General features: G+C 46.9%; 2 protein-coding genes across 3 annotated transcripts; one reads left to right on the top strand and one right to left on the bottom strand.

Moving 5' to 3' along the window:
• Positions 1 to 152: 152 nt before the first annotated feature.
• Positions 153 to 6,689, top strand: LOC147306510 (uncharacterized). Its single transcript, XM_086275883.1, has 2 exons — positions 153 to 1,938; positions 6,613 to 6,689. The coding sequence occupies exons 1-2, from the start codon at positions 192 to 194 to the stop codon at positions 6,687 to 6,689; spliced, it is 1,824 nt and encodes a 607-aa protein (XP_086132009.1). The 5' UTR covers positions 153 to 191.
• A 363-nt stretch (positions 6,690 to 7,052) lies between these two features.
• On the bottom strand, positions 7,053 to 9,444 carry clec14a (C-type lectin domain containing 14A). Of its 2 annotated transcripts, none has more exons than XM_086275729.1 (2): positions 9,279 to 9,444; positions 7,053 to 8,654 (listed from the first exon to the last, which is right to left on the bottom strand). In XM_086275729.1, exon 2 carries the CDS (start codon positions 8,618 to 8,620, stop codon positions 7,613 to 7,615), a length of 1,008 nt encoding a protein of 335 aa, XP_086131855.1. In that variant the 5' UTR covers positions 8,621 to 8,654; positions 9,279 to 9,444; the 3' UTR covers positions 7,053 to 7,612. The 2 variants fall into 2 exon arrangements, with proteins under 2 accessions (XP_086131855.1, XP_086131856.1); XM_086275730.1 differs by lacking the exon at positions 9,279 to 9,444 and adding an exon at positions 9,042 to 9,271.
• Positions 9,445 to 12,288: the final 2,844 nt, after the last annotated feature.

Genomic DNA, 12,288 nt, shown 5'->3' with positions numbered 1-12,288 from the left:
GGTTTGTCATTTAGTTCTCCCAGTTTAGGTTTCTTCAGTCGTTTTGTCATGCCTCACTGCCTGTTTCTGCCATTGTCACTTTGTAAATAAACATCACTCGTATCATCAGTCACTGCTGCATTTTGGGTCCTCCCTTTCCTCCACACCACACGGCTCATTCCGCCAGCCATGACAGTACGAGCCGACCAAACATGGACCCAGCGGCATCCGCACCTCCCGAGGAGCTTCGGGAGGAACTAATTGGCTCTGTTTCCAGGTTGGTTAACCTATGGCTCGAGCATGAGGGGGAAGAGTGTCTCCGCGCTGTAGAAGCCAGGCTACAGCAGCTCATCTCTGCTCACTCCTGGCTGCTGGACTCTCTTCACCCGCTCGCACAGGACTTCATACTCAACGAACTGCACCTTCACCCACCAGCCGCTACCGCTTCCCAACTCAGCCCGGCGGCGAAGATTTTGCCCGGCCCGCCGGAGGTTTTGCCCGGCCCGCCGGAGGTTTTGCCCGGGAGGAAGCGACGATCGCGCCGTCGGCGCATCACCCCACAGCCGAAGACTAGGACTTTGGAACTGCCAGCTGTGGTGAGTGAAAAGGACCCTTTTTCTGTTTTGGACTGTGTGTCTGTTTATTCCGGGGCTGTGTTTTTTGAGTCGGCTGCCCTGCCGGTAGCTCAGTTAGCTGCCCAGCAGCCACTAGCTCAGTTAGCCACTCAACCGTCACCCCCATTACAGTCACAGCCAGACCTATTAGACACTTGGTTACAATCCATAGCTCAGTCAATAGCTCAGTTGACAAGAGACTCATCCGCCTTATTATCACCTATTCAGCCATCGTTGTCACCAACTCCTCCTGCACAACAAGTTAAGTCCATCCAACCCGGAAAGAACTATTTTTCACCTGTTCATGTCAAGCAGAGAGACACACCACATAATATTGTAATCAGTCCTCAAAAGCTGGCCAGCCCAGAGACTGTGACACACTCCAGGGCCTCCCCAGAGGCTGGGTCCCAGCCCCCGGCCGACTCTGGACCCCTGGAGATTAAGAAGCCAGCTGAGGACTGTATCCGGCTGTCGCTGCCCGAGCTGGGTCAATGCTCTGTGCAGCTGCAGTCTGCCTTGTGTTTGCCAGAGGCCCGTGCGCCTACTGGTTCTGACCCGTACCTGCCAGAGGCCCGTGCGCCTACTGGTTCTGACCCGTACCTGCCAGAGGCCCGTGCGCCTACTGGTTCTGACCTGTGTGTTCCAGGGGCCCCGGTGCCCACTGGTCCAGAGACTGTTTTCGCTGGGGGGCCCGAGGAGCCCGTCCAGCCTCAAGACTCGTCAGCTGGAGGTTCAGGAGAACCTAGCCAGCCTCCTGCCTCGTCAGCTGGAGGGCCCGAGGAGCCCGTCCAGCTGCCAACTGCAGCCTCATCATCCTCGCCAGCTGCAGCTTCATCCACGCCACGGGCAGCAGCAGCTTCTTCCACGCCTGCAGCGCTACAGTCTCCGGCTTCCACGCCGTCGCCTGCTGCAGCCTCATCGTCCTCGCCAGCTGCAGCCTCCGAGCCTTCATCCTCGCCTGGCCCGGCTGCAGCATCGTCATCTGCCTCGCCTGGCCCGGCTGCAGCATCGTCATCTGCCTCGCCTGGCCCGGCTGCAGCATCGTCATCTGCCTCGCCTGGCCCGGCTGCAGCATCGTCATCTGCCTCGCCTGGCCCGGCCTCTGCTTCGGTCTCGTCTGGTGCTGCGACGGCCACGCCACCTTCGGGTCCCGAACTGCCGCCTCGACATCGGCGGTCATCTACCAGGCCGCTGGTGGAGCGTCATCGTCAATATGGACGACCTCCTAGACGCCGCCGCTGCCTTCCGTGCGGTCGGCCTCCAGACTTGTGTCATCGCCGCCATTTCTGTCCGCACGGTCGGCCGCCTGAACGGTTTCCCCGTCGCCGCCGCTGCCGTGTGCACGGTCGGCCCCCTGAACTGCCTCCACTCCGCCACCGCTGCCTTCCGCTCGGTCGGCTTATGGATCTACGTCGCCGACGTGGCCGGCCTCAGAAGATGAACTGTCCTGGACTTCTGAGTTGTCAGCCTCCGGGCCGGCCTCCTGAACTGTGTTTTGTTCTCGTGCTCCAGCATGTGTGTTTTTGTTTTGGACAATTCTCTCGGTTCGCTGGAGCTTGTGTTGGTCCCTCCGTCCTGGGCCCCCGCCGCCCGCCCTGGGTTGGTCGTCTGTTTTTGTTTTGGGCTGTCTGGAGCCAGCCCTTGGAGGGGGGGTACTCTCATGGTCCTGGGTCGTTGACCCAGCGTTTTGTGTTTTGTGATTATTTCCCTCTGTTCTAGTTATTCTGTGTCCTCCCCCCTTGTGTCCGGTTCGGGTTCTAGATTTCCTGTTTTGTTCTGAAAGTCTGTGTCTGTTGTCATTGTGTTCAGCTTGTGTCCTCCAGTCATCATGTGTATTCAGATCAGCTGTTCTTCCCTCCTGTGTGCGATTACCCGATTACCTGTGTGTGTGTATAGTGGGTGTCGGTCTGTGTTCGTTGTCGGCTCGTCTGCGTTCTATGGTGTTCCTGTCTCTGCGTCTCTCTGCCCCGCACCCCTTTTGTATGGTCTCAGGTTTGTCATTTAGTTCTCCCAGTTTAGGTTTCTTCAGTCGTTTTGTCATGCCTCACTGCCTGTTTCTGCCATTGTCACTTTGTAAATAAACATCACTCGTATCATCAGTCACTGCTGCATTTTGGGTCCTCCCTTTCCTCCACACCACACGGCTCATTCCGCCAGCCATGACAGTTTCTACACAAATAGATGGACATTCATTAAAGGTACAGGTCAAGGACAAGTTTATTTATACAACACATTTCCAAACAGTCCATGTTGCACAAAGTGCTTCAAAGTGTAAAATGCCACCAAAACAAAAAAATAAAACAATGATGTAGTAAAATATAGAAAAAACAAACAAGTAGATGAAATAAGTCAAAAACAACTAAAATAACAACCAAGGCTGTCAAAACCAAAATATTTAGGTCAAAGTGTGTTAAAAGGCAGAGCATAAACATGTGTCTTTAGTAATGATTTAAACTGTTAGAGTTTGTGCAGATCTGATCCCATAAAGATTATTCCAAAGTGTGGGACCTGCCACACAGAAGGCTCTGTCACCACGAGACTGAGGTTTGGTCCGTGGAATGAATAGCATTTGTTTTGAACTCTGGAGCATAAATAAACAGGAGCTCAGACGAGTGAGAGGCGGCTCGGCTGGTAAGTGCCTTAAAAACAAAAGTAAGAGTTTAAATTGGATCCTGTGAGAAACAGGGAGCCAGTGTAGAGGCTAAAACTGCAGTTACGTGCTCCAGTTAGCAGCTGCATTTTGGACGAGCTGTAGACGACAGGAGGCCAGGGCCCTATTTCAGGAAGCCGGTTTAGAGCAAAATCTGAGTAAGTATACCCTGAGTTAACGAAAACTCTGGGTTTTCGGTTTCACAAAGCGAGTTCAGATTAATTCTGAGCGAGTTACTATGACAACACACTCCGTGAAGCTAACCTGCCCCCTAGCAGGTTTACTTCAACTAACCCTAACTTTCTCCGCCTCTTTGTCGGAAACCAGACTGTAGGAAGTGTCAGACATGGCGTGTCCCTTCCTTGAAGAGCCAGTAGATGTTGAAGCCCAAATTCTCCGCAGAGCTCTCCGCCGGGAGAGAGTGATTAGAGCGCGTTTGGAAATTTTATCATTTCCTGATTTCCTGTGTGAACGTTACCGTTTTTCAGCACAATCTATAATTGATTTGGATAACATCCTCAGGCCTAATATTGCTCATGTGACACATCGCCGACATTCTCTCAGTTCTGTACATATTATTTGTATTGCACTTCGGTTTTTTGCAAACGGGAGCTTTCTGTATAATATTGGTGACGCTGAGCACGTTTCCAAGGCTACCGTCTGTCGGGCAGTCAGGAATGTTACAGTTGCACTGAAACGTCTCCTGTACTCGTTTGTGGTTTTCCCTGGTCATAGACCCACAAGATTTATCAAAGAGGGATGCCACAAAATTGCAGGTATCAGGATGAACAAAATTTAATTCATGATGTGGTGATACTTGAACTACTACTTAAATTTTACATTTATTTTCACGGTTCCCAGGCGTGATTGGCTGTATAGATGGCAATCACATTCCAATCATTGCTCCTTCAGTAAATGAAGGAGACTATGTGAACAGGAAGTCTTTCCACAGCATTAATGTGCAGGTACATAGCTCCCTGTAGCATTTCAAACTAACAAATTATTTCATTATAGTAATGGATGCTAATTTGTGTTCTCTGCACTGTGAAGATCATATGTGATGCTGCCAACATTATCACAAATATGGAAGCCAACTGCTCAGCCTCTGTGAGTGGTGGTGGTGGACGACCTCCACCTGTTTTTCGGGCCTCCGCTTTTTTTCTGTTGGCTATAACGGGTCACATTTGAGCATACAGAGTAAGCAAATATGTACTTGTAATGTGCTCAGATAATTTCAATAAGTGCTTACAGAGGGGAAATTAATGTAGCCTCTAACTGCAATTGATTTACATCGGACAAACAGACCAAGCACTATGGCTCATAATACAATTACACCTTACCTGTTTGGACTATATTTTTATATTTCATTTTTACTTGCTGCCAGGAACGTTTGGGGCCTGTTGGGTTGCACCTGCGCTCAAATCACATCACAAAATCAAATGTATGAAATAAAAAATAAAATAAAATATAATAAAATAACGTGTTAAATGGGTGGAAATCCCTAGATCAATGTTTAAATTAACACTCATGCATTGACTCTGTCGGCCATGTTTTGCCATGCATGCTCCCTTTCTTTTGCAGCTGAGGCTGTGTTACTTTTTTTCTGCAAAATTTGCATGTTATCGCCCACCCCCGTGACATCACGCTCCAAAGCCCTATACTGCCATCAGAATTTCGGCCTCAAGCGCTGTAAAATACATTGACCGCGCCTTCTTTCCCTCCGTCTCCATGGTGACTCGCTTAATCTGTGCTCCACTAATCAGGGCTTTATGTATCCTCGTGCGCGCGCTTAACTTGGGGTTAAAGCAACTCCGCGTTGATTGAACTAATTGTTATCAGCCTTTCTGAAACCGAATATTCCGAGTTGGACAGTTCGGGGTTACTCAACCCTGAGTATCGTTTTTCACTCTGAGTTTTCTAAACCGGCTTCCTGAAATAGGGCCCTGGTCCAAACCAAAGAATTGCGGTAGTCCAGTCTGCACGTAATGAAGAGACGAATAACATGTTCAAAGACATTGGCTGGAAGGTGTGGCTTAACCTTGGCCAGCTGTCTTCGATGAATAATGCTGGATTGGACTGCTGCACTCACCTGACTACACAGTTTGAAGGAACCATCGACGTGCACACCAAGGTTTCTAACATTTGTCTTACAGTAGCAGTATAATGGGCCCGGAGCACTGTCACTGTGATTATTAACGAAGTTACCAAAAATGACAACTTCTGTTTTGTTTTCATTTAATTTTAAAACATTTAAAGACATCCAGGCAGCGTAATAATAGCTGAAGTTGGTCTGTCCCTGCTTTTAAAGGCAGATAGATCTGCAAAACAGTGCAATGAAAGGTTGTAGCGTGAGAAAAGCACCTGTGATCTCTGATGAAGGGCTGGGGTTAGCAGAAGCAGCAGGACCGAGTCTTGGAATCAAACTACCAACCAAGATTACAACAAGACTGTGTGAGGTGCGCAGGACTTCAGGTTCAAACTTCAGGCCTAACGCGGCTGTGCCGCACGCAGGTGTGCCTCAGTTTCACAGCAGCCAATCAGGAGCAGGTGGTAAAACAAAGCCCTCCAAAATAAAAGTTTCTAAACACTGGACCGGAGTTCAACTCACGCTCTCACATACTGTTACTATGACAACAGCAGTCCATTACTCATGGCCCCGGCCTCCACATCCTCTGGCTTCCTGACATTCTTCATACACTTCCTCCAGGAAACAGGAAGCATCTGAGTCACCATAACAACAATCAACCCCCAGTGTGTGTGTGTGTGTGTGTGTGTGTGTGTGCGCGCGCGCTGATCTAAATATCTGAAATAGAGTGGAACTGTTCGTCTCTGCTGACGAGCCGTTTCTGGGCTTGTGATGAGAAGCCGAGTAAAACAACATTGACACAGACTTCCCATGATGCACTTGATTACTGAAGGGGACGACAGATGTGTTGATTGGTTGCACCGACTGAACTAAATGATCCGTTTGTGTCTTTTTAAACAGAAACAAACTAGGTTTAGGGCTGAAATCAGAGCTCCTGTTCACAGGCGTGATTAATCAGATCATCAGTCACATGACCTCCCCCTGGGTCAGGGGTGGGGGCAGTTTCCTGTCTGAACTTTGCTGTTCTTCAGGAAACAGGAAAAGCAGTTTGTAAACACAAAGTGGCTGCTTGCTGTCCTGCAGAAACCCCGGTACATGTGGCCAAAAGTATGTGGACAGCTCACTGTTTCCATCATTGCAGCAGCAATAGGTTGGCCTTCGGGTGTCCACAAACTTATGCCTATAATGATGCACAGGGATGCTTTCCTGTACCAGAAACAGCTAAACATCGTAATTATGATTCACTTTAGACCTTGTGTACTTTGCTGTTAACCTCTCTCCAGAGATCTGGAGTTATCCCAGCAGATGTCCCAATAATTTGGGCCACATCCTGATTAAAAAGAGACAGCAAGTTTCTTGAAGACGTTTCATCTGAGAAGCTTCTTCAGTTCTGAGAGCAACTGGTGGACAGTCCCAGATTTAAGCCCTATGGGAGTTGCTCTTAGAACTGAAAAAGCTTCTCAGATGAAACGTCTTCAAAGACACTTAAAGAAATCTAAAAGAAAGATGCTTTTTTTCAGAGCTCCTTAGATTACGATGACCTGGATGACCGAGAACCTTCACAGACACTAAAATATGTGGACAGCTGTGATACTATAGGATCATAGATGCTGGTGTCCACATACCTTTGGGACGTTTTGGGAAGTGGAAGACTGAAATTTTTGTTTTTGTAAAACATTTTAAAAAAACTTATTGATGAACATGTAAAAGTCCAGCATCATCAGGTAACAAAGTTTAATAAAGTTCTGTTTAATTCAAAGATTACTCAAAAACAGGAAATCAGCAGATTGAGCCAAACCATCAGTTTTTCAAAGTAAACTTAACTTCCATGTCATTCAGCAGTGAAATTACCTTTTTCTTTAAACATTTACAGTGAAGTGAAATGAAGATTAAGTATATTCTGTCCTTAAATAAAGAAGAATATTTAAACAGGTGAATTTAAATGAGCAGTAAAATGAATTTAAAAGTATTTAAACTATTTGTTCTGCTACTAGGCAGAACGAGTGAATTTTATTGGGTCATTTAGATAAAACTGATCAGATGTTAACTCAGTTCTTAATTTATTGATCTTTTCTAAATTAACCAATAATGAATTCAAGAACATCTACCTGTGAACAGTTTGTGACAGAGGTCAGGGGTTATTTTGAGCCTAAGTCCACAGACAGGTAAAAGCCTTCAAAATGTCCAATAATTGAAAAACAATCAACAATTTTGTAACTAAACACAGCCAATCACAGCTCTGTTCCCTCGTATCACTGGCTTCTCATTGGTCAATTAGGCTGTTTAGGCCAATGAGAAGGAATCTTTCCTGTTTTTGCTTTTCATCTCCATCTTCTCCGCCTTCTTTATGGCCCGTTTCTTTGACCGCCTGTTCAGGCAGCATTTCACCGTCACCGCGATGACCACCAGCAGAAAGACCAGCACCCCCGTGGCTATCAGCACAGGGAGCAGGATGGTCGACCACAACACAGAGTCTTCCTCTTTCTGTGTGGCATTGGCACACTCTATTTTGATGGCAGTGATGTTGGCCAGGGCTCCGTTCTCCAATCGCCACACGGTGGGTTCTCCTGAGCAGACCAGGTCAAAGCTAATGGAGGACCAGCACTGCACCTGGATCTTCATGTTACCCGAGAGCATTTTGAGTGAGCGAGCCTCGGGGATAGAGGGGCGCTGGCATGAACGCAGCTCTGCGGAATGAGAGTCATTAATAAATTCAGGTTCACGCTTTGGTTTTGATGGTTTTATAGGTGTGTCCTCAGGTGGAGGTGGTTCTGATCCTAGCTTGATGGTGGTGTCCCCATCCTTCACTTTGCAGATAAAAGCGTTTTTGTCCTTATGGCAGTTTAAAGGAATCAGACCCCAGGTCACATTCGACCCATCAAACTGTCCCTTCAGCGCCGCACACCGGTCTGTGGTACAGGTATGTTCTGGGTCCTCCGCCCATTGGCTCACCTCTGACTCCTCGCTGTTGTTCTCTAACCACTTGAATCCCCTCAGTGGCTTGGACCTGTCTATACACTCTGAGCTGGTGATTCTCAGCCCGACCCAGAAGGTGAACTCGTTTTGAAACGGCTCTGATTTGAAGATGAGCTTGAGGATTTCATCCACTTCCTGTTGGGTGGCAATAGTGGTGAGGACACTGCTGCCGGGACACTTCTTAGCGGCATTGTTGAAGCTGAGTTTGTTGTGGTTCAGGGTGTATTGTGAAGACTGGGCAGAGGAAATATTTCTTAGCAGGAAGACAAAGATGCAAAGATGCAAAGTCCAACAGCTGCAGAGCTGAAACGCCATATCCTCTAGCTCCACCCCTCTGGTGATGGTGTCACTATGTCCAGAGATCAGAAAATCAGTTTGTTATTTTTAAATTAACATAGTCATAGACAGGATTTGACCTACTCTAAAGCTAACCTAAGCTGAACTTAACCCAATCTAGACTCTGTCTAAACCTGACCTAAACTCAGTCTGATCCCAGCTTTCACTCGGGCTGAACCTCTAACTGCCGTGCGAATTGATCATTAACAGTGGCTCATTTGCAGCTTTGCTCCTGGTGTGCAGAGATTCTTCCGAATGTTACAGCAGACGACGACTGAAGCAGCTTTTCGTTGACACACATTAAATCAGCGCTTCACAGTTTTTCGGTGAACACTGCCCCCCCCCCCCACTGGTGAATATCTGAGTTACATTTGACCGAAGGGGTAATTACAAAAAGTACCTTTAGAGCAGTTTGTCCTGAGAGACGCTGAAAGACCTGAATCTGCAGAAAAACTCTTTTTACAGCTGATCCTGGCAGAGTAACTTTTGTCGTCTTTGTTAAATGTCCTGAGCAGATTTTTAAACAAATAAAAGTTCTCAGCTTCAGCATTGGATTTTCTTCTGTTTTTATTCTATTCAAATCAATAATCAATAATCACGTCTGTTTATTTTACACTTTCTAACTTGTCCTCCTCACCAGTCCAGTCGGTTTCTCCTCCTTCCTCCTCCCTCCTGCTCCTCTTCTCTCTGTTCTTTCCTCCTTTTTCTCGCTCTTTCCAGTTTCTCCTCTTTTTGTTTGTCACTCCCGCTTTCTGTCCTCCTTTATCTCTGGTTCTCCTTCAGTCACACTGCCAGCCTCACCCTCGACCACACAGTGCCTCCCCCTCCTCCTCCTCCTCCAGGACAGGATGTGTGTTGTGTCTTGATACGGCGAGCTGGTTTCCTCCAGAGAAATTCTGCAGCCCAACTTCAGGTTTCAGATCAGAGCACAGATAAGGAACACAAGTGCTATGGACGTCATCGCAGCTCTTTTACTCAAAAGAAACTAAGACCATGGAAAGCAGAACGTACCGAGATCAATGCACAGCAGCGTGAGCGGTGGGAGGAAAAGTCAACACAAATAAAATGTTCATTTTTTTAAATGGACTCTGGTTCAAAGCCATTAAAGGCAGATCATGTTTAGAGTCATTCTCTGTCTTCAATGTAGGAACATGTGAACATTCAGTGGAGGATAGAGAAAAAAGGTCCAGCTTTAAAATTTAAAACATGCGTTTATCTACCAACCTGAATGACTTTTATTTTGAAAATCCCACAAACACGAATCTTCAGCTTGTACAGACGCACTCCTGCGACACATGCACACGTGTTATGATGCTGATGCTTAGCGATGCTGAGCTCCATTTGGTCTTAGACAAATAAGTAAATTCAGATTATGCAGTCAGGTGCAGACTGTGTCTATGAATCCTCTTCAGAGAGCTCTGCCACTCGTAGTGCTGTAATAAGCTTATTTTATATCATTAATCAAGTCAAGTTGGCTTTATTGTCACTTCAACCATATACAGTTAGTACACAGTGAAGCGAAACAACGTTCCTCCAGGACCAAGGTGCTACATGCAACATAAATTTACAACATAAATTAACAGAAAACACTAAACTAGCTAACTAAGAGGCCTAGTTAGCTGGCTAGCAGAGACAAGACAGACTGACCTAACATAAATTACAACATAAATTAACAAAAACTAACTATCTAGGGAAGCCTTTTTTATTTTCTTTTTTATTTATTTATTTTTTGTTAACAGACAGCAGACAACAAAGTGCACGTGCAAATGTGCAAACAAGAGCAGTAAAGTGACAGAATGATAGAAAAACACAACGTAACATAATAATAAGGTTTTGTGATGATGAGTTGAGGTAGTGGAGGAACAGTAAGCATTCCTTAGTGTAGCAGCAGAAATTAGGAAGTAAAGAAGTTAGTGCAAAAAGTCCAGTAATAATATTGTGCAACAGAACATTTACAGGTTGGTGTGTGCGATAGATTGGTGGTGTAGGTCAGTGTGTTTGCGCTTGTGTTGATTAGTCAGTCCAGTCTCAATGTTTTGGGGTAGTTGAGTTAAGGTGTGTGTGTGTGTGTTTATCAGTCCAGTCCCTTTTTGCTGAGGAGACGGATGGCTTGTGGAAAAAAGCTGTTGCACAGTCTGGATGTGTGTGCCCGAATGCTTCGGTACCTTTTTCCAGATGGCAGGAGTGTGAAGAGTGTGTGAGAGGGGTGTGTCCGATCAGCCACAATGCTGGTGGGTTTGCGAATGCAGCGTGTGGTATAGATGTCCTCAATTGAGGGGAGAGAGACCCCGATGACCTTCTCTGCTGTTCCCACTATCCGCTGTAGGGTTTTGCGGTCCGATATGGCACAGCTCCCAAATCAGACAGTGATGCAGTCGCTCAGGATGCTCTCGATAGTTCCTCTATAGTTTAATAGTTTAATAGTTTAATTATTTATATAGCACATTTAATTACAACAGGAGCGTTGACCAAAGTGCTGTACAAGAATACAACATACATAATAAAACAACTCTATAGAAGGTGGTCAGGATCGGTGGTGGAAGCTGGGCCTTTCTCAGTCTTCTCAGAAAGAAGAGACGCTGTTGGGCTTTCTTGTGCAGGGAGGAAGCCCAACAGCGTCTCTAATGTGACCTCCGTCTCCTCCTCACAGCCAGGTTCATGAGGAGCAGCCCGTGGAGAAAAGGAGGCCAGATGTTTGGAGATGCTTCTCACAAGAAAGCTGCAACTGTAACTTCAGCAGGTCAGCGCTCAGAAACCACACAGGATGAAGCTCCACCAAAAACAAAAATTACTGATGTTTTTGGTGGAGCCTCCATGAGTGACCTGCTGGATGTGAAGGTGAAGACACCTGAGTCCAGTTTACTCAAAGAAGCTGCACGTTTAAATACAGAGGAAATGACTCCTGCGCACCTGTTCGATGGTCCAGCGTCGGATCACCAGACTGAGTCTGAAGCAGATTCGCCTCTTTAGTGTATCATCGACGTGCCGGCCTGAGAACCTGCGCGCACACACACACACTGGACTGATGCCATCTAGTGGACAACAACAGTGTTGTTAAAGTGCTCTAAAATAAAATACTGCTCCAATGGAAACAGAAATGAAGAAACGGTGAGGTCATGTGACTGATGTGATTGGGTGGAAAGTGCAGCTGTGCAATGCAAGCTTTGATGACTGCGCATTAATCATTCGATTTTCTGTGTATGTCTAAAATATCTAATAATCCCATTAAAAATGATCGATCTGGATGGATTGCACAGTCACACCTGGGGGGCTGATGCATGCTCAGGTACACGCTTCATCAGCGTTAACAGCACAGGAAAGTGGTCATGGCTGCTTCCCCGCAGGTTTTACATGTACTGTTTCACACGGCCACCAGAGGGCTCCCTCAGCCTTCAAACAGGTGTTAGCACACGGAGGCTGACGTGGGGGGGGGCTTGGGACCTGGGTTGGGCCACCTCGACCTCAAACAGTCACAGCATGGATAAAGTCACTGAGCTGCAACATCAGCGTGACCAACAAAATCTCGCTCTGGCTCCTCAACTTCGGCCCTGACACAGACCTGAACACCAGATCAGACGTCCCTGCATTTATTTCTGCTAACACCGGCGTCACCTGCAAAGAATCACCTGAGCCTGATCGCGGTGAAG

The sequence above is a fragment of the Aulonocara sp. 'chitande type north' Nkhata Bay genome, linkage group LG19, assembly GCF_057382095.1.
Source record: "Aulonocara sp. 'chitande type north' Nkhata Bay isolate Kocher_YH1m ecotype deep benthic linkage group LG19, A_spYH_male_GT1.1, whole genome shotgun sequence".
In the NCBI taxonomy this organism is placed as follows: Eukaryota; Metazoa; Chordata; class Actinopteri; order Cichliformes; family Cichlidae; genus Aulonocara; species Aulonocara sp. 'chitande type north' Nkhata Bay.
The sequence above is the reverse complement of the archived record's forward strand: the minus strand, read 5'-3'. Positions and strand labels throughout refer to the sequence as shown.